This window comes from Astyanax mexicanus, chromosome 15 (genome assembly GCF_023375975.1).
Source record: "Astyanax mexicanus isolate ESR-SI-001 chromosome 15, AstMex3_surface, whole genome shotgun sequence".
In the NCBI taxonomy this organism is placed as follows: Eukaryota; Metazoa; Chordata; class Actinopteri; order Characiformes; family Acestrorhamphidae; genus Astyanax; species Astyanax mexicanus.
In genome coordinates, this window is record NC_064422.1 from 44,472,753 (window position 1) to 44,485,053 (window position 12,301).

At 38.1% G+C, this 12,301-nt stretch overlaps 1 protein-coding gene across 2 annotated transcripts in view; it reads left to right on the forward strand.

Annotated features, from left to right (window-relative positions):
- The window catches only part of thrab (thyroid hormone receptor alpha b), a 285,484-nt gene that overhangs the window by 198,716 nt on the left and 74,467 nt on the right, over positions 1 to 12,301 (forward strand). For both annotated transcript variants that reach the window (XM_049464647.1, XM_049464648.1), the window contains exon 5: positions 10,254 to 10,495. In XM_049464647.1, coding sequence (XP_049320604.1) covers positions 10,440 to 10,495 — 56 coding nt within the window. In that variant the 5' untranslated portion in view covers positions 10,254 to 10,439. The remainder of the gene's footprint in view (positions 1 to 10,253; positions 10,496 to 12,301) is intronic.

The following is a 12,301-nucleotide window of genomic DNA, read 5'->3' on the forward strand; positions in this document are numbered from 1 at the left end:
ATGTGTGTGTGTGTGTGTGTGTGTGTGTGTGGATGTGTGTGTGTGTGTGTGTGTGTGTGTGTGGATGTGTGTGTGTGTGTGTGTGTGTGGATGTGTGTGTGGATGTGTGTGTGTGTGTGTGTGTGTGTGGATGTGTGTGGATGTGTGTGTGTGTGTGTGTGTGTGTGTGTGTGTGTGTGTGTGTGTGGATGTGTGTGTGTGTGTGGATGTGTGTGGATGTGTGTGTGTGTGTGTGTGTGTGTGTGTGTGTGGATGTGTGTGTGTGTGTGTGTGTGGATGTGTGTGTGTGTGTGTGTGTGTGTGTGTGTGTGTGTGTGTGTGTGTGGATGTGTGTGTGTGTGTGTGTGTGTGGATGTGTGTGTGTGTGTGTGTGTGAATGTGTGTGTGTGTGTGAATGTGTGTGTGTGTGGATGTGTGTGTGTGTGTGTGTGTGTGTGTGAATGTGTGTGTGTGTGGATGTGTGTGTGTGTGTGTGTGTGTGTGTGGATGTGTGTGTGTGTGTGTGTGTGTGTGAATGTGTGTGTGTGTGGATGTGTGTGTGTGTGTGTGTGTGTGTGGATGTGTGTGTGTGTGTGTGTGTGTGTGGATCACTCTCAGTTTATGACACAAAATCCAGCCAGCTCCTTTTCCCAGATCTAAACCTGGCTCAAATAGCAAGGCCACATATTTTCATATTATCTCTCTCTCTCTCTCTCTCTCTCTCTCTCTCTCTCTCTCTCTCTCTCTCTCTCTCTCTTTCTTTCTCTCTACCTCTCTCTCTGTTTCTCACTCTTCTCTCTTTCCTCTCACTTAGATTTATTTTTGTTTCTTTGTTCTCATTTTCACTCAGATTTTATTCTCTCTTTGTTCTCATTCTCTCTTTTTTAATTCTCTTTAGTTTCTCTTTTCATTCCCTATTTTCGTTTGTTCCCTATTTTTTCTTTCTCATTCTGTCTCTTTTCATTCTCATTCTGTATATTTTTATTATTATTCTCTCTTTTCATTTTCATTTTGTATTTTTTCTTCTCTTTCTGTCTTTAAAACTTTCATTCAATCTATTTAGTTTTCATTCCATTTCTCTTTTTGTTCTCATTCTGTTTTGTTCTCATTCTATTTCTTTTTTCATCTTCATTATCATTTTGTCTCTTTTCATTTTCATTCTTTCTCTTTTCATTCTCATTTTGTTCTTGTTCTGTCTCATTTAGTCTCTTTTTGTTCTCATTTCTCCCCCCTCTTGTTACTGTTTTTTTTTTTGTTCTCATGCTCTCTCTTCATTCTCAATCTGTCGCTCTTCATTACATTTTCTCCTATTATGTATTTTTCTCTTTTTCTTTTTGTTCTTATGTACTCTTTACACTTTGTCTTTTTGCTTTTTTTATCTGTCTTCGTTCTCATTTGATCTCTTTATTCTCATCCTCTGTCTGTCTAGTTTTGTTGTCGTTCCATATTTCTCTCTCTCTTATTTCTGTCTCATAGTTTCTGTCTCAAATATTTACATTCAGTATCTTATATTTAAATTTATATATTACATTTTATTTCAGTATATTTTATGTCTTATATTTGACTCTCTCGTTTGCTTCTCGTTTATTGTCTCTCTCTCAGCAGAGCATGCTGGGACGTGGCTCGGATTGCGTTTGTGCTCGTAGTGAGTGAGACGTAGTGAAAGCGTGAGAAGATGGTAGTTGAGCTATTGTTGTGCTCATGCTGCTGCGTCTGAACTCGCGACTCTCTCAGATCAGCTCTCTCCTCTCAGGAGGATTACGGGTTTCTAACGTCTCACTGCATCTAGATTTAGCTCGGCGCTTAGCATGTCGCTCTGAAGCGCTACGCTAAGGTGTGCAATTTTATCCTGACATGTTCCCTGACCGGAGTCCCGCTAATCAGATCAGCAGGTCAGTGCTGGACAGATTAGAGTGTGGAGACGTGGAGGAGTCCAGAGTCTGTTAGCATTAGCATTAGCAATAGCATGCACAACATACAGCTCTGAAAAAAAGGAGAGCACTTAAAAATGATTTTACCAAATTAAAAAACCTCTGAATATAATCAAGAGGAAGATGGATGATCACAAACCATCAAACCACCAAACTGAACTGCTTGAATTTTTGCACCAGGAGTAAAGCAGCATAAAGTTATCCAAAAGCAGTGTGTAAGACTGGTGGAGGAGAACATGCATGAAAAAAACTGTGATTAAAAACCTGATTAAAATTTTAAAACTTTATGAATATGAGCTTGTTTTCTTTGCATTATTATTTGAGGTCTGAAAGCTCTGCATCTTTTTTGTTATTTCAGCCATTTCTCATTTTCTGTAAATAAATGTTCTAAATGAGAATATATTTATTTGGAATTTGGGAGAAATGTTGTCTGTAGTTTATAGAATAAAACAACAATGTTCATTTTACTCAAACATAAACCTATAAATAGTAATATATATACAGAGTGAGGACGGTGTGTACAGATTATGGGTCCGGGCCGGGTCCGGGTCAGTAAGGAGCTTCCGGGGTCGGGTTGGTGCCGGGTGGGGGGGCAGTGTGGCAGCAGTGATGGAGCAGTCACTGTTTCCCTGGCTGACTGTGTGGGATTAGCATCCAGCTAATCTGAGGTGTGTTCCTGGAAAGCATGAGCTCTGAGAGAACAGAGCAGACCAGGCTCAACCACAGCACACGAGAACTGCGTCACATGCAGAACCCAGGAACTGAGAGTGTGTGTGTGTGTGTGTGTGTGTGTTTATAAAAGCTATAAAGACCATAGGCTCTATCTTACACTCTGCACAATGCAAGTCCTAATGCTCATTGCTATCTTACACTCCAGCAACAGTCTATTTTTTTGTGCGTTCCTAGAGCTGGGTATTAAAATGTCTCGCTGTTACAGAGTACTGAAAACAGATTTACACACAAACTCTCTCACTCACACTGTCTCTCGCTCTTTTGCTCTGTCTTTCACTCTCTTGTTTGTCTCTCGCTCTTTTGCTCTTTCGGACTGTCTCTCGCTTACTCACTGTGTCTCTTACTCTCTTGCGCTGTCTCTCGCTCTTTTGTGCTGTCTCTGGCTCTCTTGCTCTGTCTTTCGCTCTTTCTCTCACTTTCTCGCTGTCTTTCGTTCTTTTGGGTTGTCTCTTACTCACTTGCTCTCTCTCTCGCTCACTCCCGCTGTCTCTCGCTTAATCATTCACTCTCGCTCACTCGCTCTTTCTCTCCTTCATGCAGTCTTTTGTTCTTTCACACTGTCTTTCACTCTATTGTCTTCCCTCTTTTACGCTGTCTTTCGTTTTTTTTTTACTCTGTCTCTCACTCACTCGCTCTGTCTCTCGCTTACTCACTCTGTCTCTTACTCTCTTGCGCTGTCTCTCGCGCTTTTGTGCTGTCTCTGGCTCTCTTGCTCTCTCTCTCACTTACTTGTTCTGTCTTTTGCTCTCGCTCTCTCGCTCACTCCCGTTGTCTCTCGCTTAATCATTCACTCTCGCTCACTCTCTCTTTCTCTCCTTCATGCTGTCTTTTGTTCTTTCACTCTATTGGACTGTCTTTCGCTCTTTCAGGCTGTCTCTCCCTCTCTTGCTCTGTCTCTCGCTCTTTTGCACTGTCTTTTGCTCTTTTGGAATGTCTCTCACTTACTCACTTTGTCTCTTACTCTCTTGCTCTTTCTCTCCCTCACTCGCTTTCTCTCCCTTATGCTGTCTTTTTTCTTTCACACTGTCTTTCGATCTTTCGGGCTGTCTTTCACTCTTTTACGCTGTCCTTCGTTTTTTTTTTTACTCTGTCTCTCACTCACTCTGTCTCTCGTTTTCTCGCTCTTTTGTGCTGTCTTTCACTCTCTTGCTCTGTCTTTCACTTTGTTTCTCACTCTCTCGCTCTGTCTCTCGCTCCCTTGCACTGTCTTTCGCTCTTTTGGACTGTCTCTCATTCACTTGCTCTGTCTTCACCCACTTGCTCTTTCACTTACTTGTTCTGTCTCTTGCTCTGTCTCTCCCTCACTAGCTTTCACTCCCTCATGCTGTCTTTTTTTCTTTCACACTCTTTTGTTTTTTTCGCTTTGTCTCTCACTCACTCACTCTGTCTCTCGTTTACTCGTTCTGTCTCTCTCTCTCTCGCTCACACATTCTTTCGAAGCGGTGTCCACAACCATAGTGCAAATTATGAGTTCAGAGTCCTTCAGTGACACAACTCAACCAGCTTAAATGTGTGTCTGTATTGTACAAATTATTACAATAAATAAAAATAACTAATTTTTAAAGATAATAGAAGTATGTTTCATTTGAACAAAGAAGAAAAAACGAGCACATAAAAGAGAAATCCCCAAAGGAAGAAGAAAAAATGAAAGAATGGCAGATTAGACTGAAAATGAAATGATGCAAGAGAGAGAAATGTATATAAGTATGTTTAAAACAGGGCTGTGAGTGATATCCACACAGTATAACTAGTTATTGAAGAGTGTGTGTGTGTGTGTGTGTGTGTGTGTGTATTGCAGTGTTTTGGAAACAGTACTCTACTCTATATTCCGGGAAAATCTAATTTGGATGTTTTTCCAGAGAGTCGTTTCAGTTTAGTCATTTTAAGCAAAATATTATTTCATCCCCTGCTTTTATCAATTAAATTAAAATATCTGTGGTTTCGATCCAGGGCACGCTCCCGTCCGTCATGTTTCGGTTGCCAAGTATGCTTCTAAGTGTGTCTGTGCTCTAATATTAAACATCTCCCTCTGAGCAGGGGTGAATTGGGGCTGTTTGAAGGGCACAGCATTGGCCCTGTTCATTCTGGAGGGGGTGTGGCTAAAACTGAAAACATAAATGGAAAAAACAGATGCTAATTTAAGAATGAATGAGTCATTATTAATTACAATCTATCATCCCTCTGCATTTACTCTACTGGAAATCAATCAATCAATCAATCAATCAATCAATCAGTCAATCAATTAACCTTTATTTTGACTCAGAAGTACATTGAGGGTATTCAGTGTAGCCGAGAATTTACAAATACAGGGATTGGCATGACAATGAAAATAATTACTAAATTTAGCCATTTTAAAATAAAACTTAATAAAAGATAAAAATAGATAAAAGCTAAAATAGAATTAGAATTAAAATAATAATAATTATAATACAACTTGGTTTAAGTGATAAGAAATTAGGACCAAAAGAAGATAAGATTAATACAACAAAAAAAAAAGAATTGAAATTAAGCTAAAACAACTTTTACATAATACAAAAAAAAAATACAAATAAATAAATTAACTAAAAATAAAAACAATAGTAATAATAAAAATAATAATAGTAATAATCATAATAACAGAAAATCAAAATAAGTTAAAAAGCAATAGTACAAAACTATAAAAAAATAAGGAAAGAAATAAAAAGAAAATAAAGAACTAAGAAAAGATTTAGAGTGGAAATGCCACTATATGCAACACACAACACACATAACAGATTATGTGTAGAGTCAACTCTCATTGAGGGAATCGGGTCAGGAATCGAGTGCAGATTGGAATTAATGATTCTAAACATTGTTTTACGCCCCCATGTGTTGATATGAGGCTCTGAGCTGGTGTGAACAAACAAACACAGCCGTGGGGAAACTCAGAGACGACACAGAGCTCTCTTCAGACACTGGATTATACTTAATAAAGCGGTAAACCAGCCACAGAAACTTACTGTAAAAGAAACTCTGAAAAAGAGATTATTATTATTGAGGGTTTTCCACAATGGGTTAATCACTGATCCTCACTGGAGAGTGATGAAGCTGTAGTGTCTACTATTGCTAGCATTTTTTTCTAGATGTTGCTAAACATATACTGGGCAGTGTGCCAAGTCCTGCTGGAAAAGGAAATCCTCATCTGACATAAAAGTTGTCAGCGGATGGTTTGGAGAGTCATGTCTGTCATCTGCTGCTGTTGATCCACTGTGTTTTATCATCAAGTCTAAAGTCAGTGCAGTTTTGTTTTCCCACAAAATCTTACAGCACTTCATATCTTACAGCTTCCCTCTGCTGATAACAACTTTAATGGAGATGCAGATTTCATTTTCCAGCAGGACGTGTAAAATAATATTCAAATTTTCTGAGACACTGATTTTTGGGGGTTTTCATTGGCTGTAAGCTTCATAATCATCAACAATAAAATAAATATACACTTAAAATAGATCACTTTGTGTGTTTAATACATCTATATAATATATGAGTTTCACCTTTTTAACTGAATTACTGAAACTTAATGAAATTAATGAATTATTGCATTACGTTATGATTTGTTGAATCCTGACTCCTGTATTAATATGTATTATGAAGCGTATGGTATCAGCAGGATCCTGCAGCTCTCGGCTCTATTTCACACGCTGAAATGATAGAACTGAAGCTGCAGAGCTGCAGATTCCTGCAGAACTAAGATCTCACACAGGGTTTATAATTAGCCGAGGTGAGGAGCGTTGTGCCGAGCGCCGTGCTCATTTGCATATGAAGCCGAACTGGCGTGTCTTGTTGAAGCTGCAGCACAATCACTAATATTTACCGACACGGATCAGTCCTGCAGAACATCACCGTACACTGCTTTAACTACACATCCACTTTCACAACTTCACAACTTTTGCATGCATATGGGAATTTTGGGTTAAGGACAGTATCTAATATGTAAAACAAAGCATTTATTTTATACAAGTTTCATTTGATGTGTTCTATCCGCAGCTATGCCTGTTTAAGCTGTACATGCTGTAGTTTTAGGGAAGCTAAGCTAACATCAGCCACAAGTTTTATTCTCTCTCAAAGTTACTAAAACCTGCTAGTCCCTCGCATTTATCAAACAGCTTAATGTTTTCTGTTACACTTTTCCACCCTTCCACCTTAAATTCCACCTTAAATACACTTATTCAATGGTTTAAAACATGCTGTAGTTTTAGGGAAGCTAAGCTAACATTAGCTACAAGTTTTATTTTATCTTAAAGTTACTAAAACCTGCTAGTCCGTCGAATTAAGCAAACAACGTTTTCCATACCACCTTAAATTCCACCTTAAATGCACTAATTCAACGGTTAAAAACCACGCTGTAGTTTTAAGAAAGCTAAGCTAACATTAGCTACAAGTTTTATTTTATCTTAAAGTTACTAAAACCTGCTAGTCCCTCGCATTTAGCAAACAACATTTTCCATACCACCTTAAATTCCACCTTAAATGCACTAATTCAATGGTAAAAAAAAAACATGCTGTGATTTAAGGGAGTTAAGCTAACATTAGCTACAAGTTTTATTTTATCTTAAAGTTACTAAAACCTGCTAGTCCCTCGCATTTAGCAAACAACATTTTCCATACCACCTTAAATTCCACCATAAATGCACCAATCCAGTAGCTTCAAAACATGCCATAGTTTTAAAGGAGCTAACATATGCGACACATTTAATTTTATTTCTTTCACTCTTTCAAATGTTACTACAGCCTGAAAGACACGTTAAGCAAGATTTTTATTAAATTTAATTCTCACTTTATTTAGAGAACAAGGTAGCATAATTTCCAAATTTTCTGTTCCACCTTAATTGTGGTGATTTACATTAAGAAAAATCAAGGAAATCAATCCAGACATTTTTTTTGTAATAAATCCAAATTCAAGGGCATCTTTCAAGGTCTGTCCTTTAATAATAATAATAAAAATAATGATACATTATAAAACATGAATGTAAATTGTTTGGGTTAATTCTTCATGTAAACACTATTTTATATGTTTAGTAATGGTAGAAAGAGTGTTTCTTGTACATTTTCAACATTAATTATCTGAAAATCTCTTTTATATTTAATTGAATCATAAATCGATCAAATTGGCTTCTTGTGAATCGGAATCAAATTGCTCCTGTAAATCAGTGCTGATAGCCAGCACTATTGTACACCTGATATTATATCAGGATCTTTCATAAAACATAAAGGTTGGTAAATTTCAAAGTGAAAACCAGTAATTTAGGTGATTTTCTCAGCTGTTAAACATGGTATTGGGTAATTTTTCACATTTAACAGGGTTAAAGTAAGGGTGGGCAATATGGCCCTATAATAATATCACGATATTTCATGGTATTATCACGATAACGATACTCGATATGGCGATATGACAAAAAAAATACAAAAACTTTAGCAGATTTGTAACAGATGTCAATGATTCAGAATGTCATGATACTAATAATAATAATGCACTCCAGATATTAGGGTTGTCACGATACCAAAATTTTGACTTACCGATACCAACTGTAGTATCACGATTCTCGATACCAAAACGATACTTGGAAGAAAAAAAAACAATAAAAATATCTGAACATAAAATGTTTATTTTTGACTGAACTGGATTGAACACTGAACAATCGGTGCAAACGTTTTTATTCTAAAATGAAACATTTGAACAAAAAACAAGTTTCGTTATTATAACCTTAACTATAACATAATTATCTAAACACTTCCTAAAAACTAAAACCAGAGGTAATGGTAGCCTGACTATGTGAACCTGACGGGCGGGCAGAAGTTAAGTTCTGAATAAGGAAAATAAAGAGACAGAAGAACATTACAATGTTATGTTCATTTTAACACTCACTGCTCCGTTTTATTAATCAACCGTTTACCGTTTTTAATAAGCCCATGTTCAGTGTAACGATCAAGCAGGCTACGTGCCTGACCACAGATTTGCGATGGAAACGCGAAAACGTGAACATCTTGAGTTCATGTTTCACAGCCAATGGGATAATGGAGAAATAGAGAAAACCACGGGTCCAAAACAAAACTCCTGCACACTCCTCTCCATGTTAACGTGATTTACTAGCAGTCGCTAGTAAATCTTAGTAAAGCTACAGACAGAGTGTATCTTGACTAACTCCACTAACCTGTCGACTTCTCAGCTCTTTGTAGAGATCAGGGTGCTTGTCTGCTAAATGAGCGAAATATGATCAGAATTATGTTAAATAACACTGTAACATAGAAGCATAGAACTATTATTTAATTAAAATGATTTTTAAGAACAGCTAAACACAGTGCTGCAGGTCAAACGCGGAGGCGTTCACGTGCGAGAGAGAGAGAGAGAGAAAGAGTGAGAGAGTGAGAGAGCGAGAGTGAGAGAGATTTGCGTGTTCTGATGTGAGCTACTCACAGGTAAAGGTTCTCTTTGATCCCCTCGTGCTCATATTCTAGTCCCATACATAATTCTGCAGCTCCCTCAGTGTTTTCTGTCGTATTTTGCGGCTAGCGCGAGCGCTTACAACTAACACCGCGGACCGCGAGGTGCCGCCGCCCTTGTGCCGAATCCGCTACTGAATCCGACTCTCGCTTCGCGGACAGAATCGGCACAACACCCCCCGCTGTACAACTGCGGGAGTGAAAACAGCGCTTATAAATAAAGTAGTTTAGTTTCACTTTCAGTTTTCGTTATTTTATTTAAAAATAAAAATATCAATAAAAAACAGATGCCTACATCTCAGACTATTTTCCCACACTTCACTCCTCGCGCCCGTTTTGTCCACAAGTCGCGGACGAGAGACATCTGTTATTTTAGCCGTCGCCATTCTACACTCGCTGCTGCTCTGCTGGCTTGCGCGTGAATCGATTCATTTGTTCAGAACACTAAGTTTATCTGAATCCTGCCACACCGACTGCTGCGGTGTGAATCAGTTTTCTTATGAAATGAGTCAAATCGCGCCTACTAATTTGACTCATTTGAAGCTAGTGACTGGGCTATATACAGTATCGAAAGCATCGAACGCTAAAGAACCGAATCGTTTGTGATGACGTAGTATCGAAAAAGAATCGAACCTTCGGTACACCGTGCAACTCTACCAGATATCTCTATATATCCAGGATTAAAGTAAAATAAATGATACTGGACAGATATAATCTGTCTCTAATAGATATTTAATAGGAAATGAGAAATGTGTAAACTTTTCTTTTGCTTAAAAAAGCAAAAAAGTAGTTCCCTTATGTGATAATTAGGGGTGAGTGTAATGGCCTGATATTTCAGGGTGTAATATCGTTCACGATATTCAAAAATGTTGGCAATATTATTGTGTACGATACGATATGGCACACCCCTAGGTTAAAGCATTATTAGGTAATTGTTTCCAGCCCAACGTCAGAGAAGACACAAAAAGACAACCATATTGACCTTATTTGTACTGAGCACAGATGGATTATTACACACACTAGTGAGCACACGTGCCCGGAGTGGTGGGCTGGCATCACTGTGGCTTTAGAGTGATCAGATTTGTGCTCTCTTTGTAAAGTGTCTCAGTGTTGAGCATGTTCTAACCCCTCTGTTTATTTTCCGTTCTCCTCCAGATCTCCTCACACAGTACCGCAGCATTACTGAGGTCCACAGCAGGGTGGGCGTGGCCAGGCAGTGGGCGTGGCTGCGCAGAGCTGTGGGATGCCCGTTTGAATCATCGACGCGAATGACAAGAGTTGATCCGCGAGTGGGGCCTGCCTCAGTCTCACATGATTGGCTGCTGGATGGAATTAAGGTGAATGGAACACATGCCCAAGGAGCAGGACCCTAACCTATCAGAGGGAGATGAGAAACGGTGAGTGCTGTCCCTCAGTCCTGTTTCTGACTTTTACATTATAATAACCATCTCAGTAAATATTACCGTAATCCTAAAGCATTAACAGAATCATTACATATAAACTGAGATTTCATTTCTGAACACTGCTGGTTATTATTTGGTTAGAGTAAAACTTTTTTACATCTTTCTAAATCTGTGTTATGAAGCTCGGAATAGCCGGTTAGCTCTGAGGCTAACAGCTGGCGTTAGCAGGCTTGGAGTGTGTTAGCTGCTATGCTAACTTTTTCAGACTTTTTCCAAGCTGGATCAGGACTCCAAACTTTCTATTTTCACAACCATCCCAGAACCGTCCCAAAGCTTTCTGTAAGCTGTCCCAAACTAAATATCGATGTATGGATATAAATTACATATATTCATCATATGTCATGATAAGCATTGATAAAAGTGACACAACTGTACAAGTATGCTTGATTTTTCATTTTGGAAAGATATAGAACAAACCGTAAATAAGTAAGTAACAATAAATAAGGCCAGACAGACATAGATAATAACATATTCAGTAATTGTAAAATTCTGCACTAAAACTGTCTGTTGTTAATAAATATAGCTGCTCCTATCCTGGTTTTCAATACGCTATTATGAGTTTACATACTCACACTCATATAGCTGCTCTAAAGTGAAACAAAAGGAGAGTTAAAAACATTTCCTAATCTAATACATAATCTACTTTATTTTAAACTAGCATCTGCTCATCCTAAGAAGCTCAGTTCTGCCATTAACTAGCGAGTGTCACCATTTTCCAGATTACCATTGCCACTTTTGAAGCTCCACAGTTGACTGACATGACTGACATGGTGATGAAACTTCTCTTGTGGCTGATTGGCTCTATGCTGAACAGCGGGACTTTACCTGTAAACTGACTAAATGCTAAGCAAGTCATATTTTCACCGGTAGGCATTCTCCATATTTATCAGCCGCAGGACGCTGGGACAGTGGGACGGTGTTAGTCTGGAGCCCTGTGGATTTCTTGCTGATAGTTGTTGACAGGCCGGGAGCTGTTTGGATAGAATACGTCTTGCTGTTTGATATGCTGTCAATGGTATATATAGTGAACCTGTGGTATGAATGTAGAGTAGCAGTTTAGCTGCAATGCTAACCATTTTTCTGAGCTGTTTTATTTGCTGTTTATTTAGGGGATTGCAGAGTATTCCCAGTCTCTTTCCTCTCTGCTGTTTTCTCTGCTGTGTGTGTTTGAGTGTGTTCCTCCGCTATGTGTTTAAATATGGCAACAGTTGCAGAAGTATAAGGGAGATTTACATGTGTGGATAATTTTACTATTTTAGTAAAACCAATACTAGTGATAAGCACAGTATAATATGATTCACGTTTTATTAAACTGTGCATTTTCATACCATGATTGCCAATGCAGCCCTATTATAGGTACTTTACAGGACAGGTACCTGGAAAAGTCATATAATTTGAAATTAGCAATTTCCAGACCTGGATAAGTGTTGGAAAAGTAAAAATACCAAAAAAGTTTTGGAAAAATCATGGAAATGTTGTCTACAAATCTTTTTGTTTCAGTTTATCGATGGGGAAAATCTATTTTGAGTTAATTCAGTAATTAAGCCCAACACAATGGCGCTCTCAAGATCTGACACACATTTTATTATTTAAGATTGTGTCTCAATAGTTTTATTCGATTCATTTTAGGCCTACTATAATCAGTTTTAACTTTAGTTTTAGTTGGTTTTTGGTTTTATTGTCCATGTCTGCACTGATTTTTTTTTTTTTTTATTGTATGGTCAATAAATTTTTCTTTGA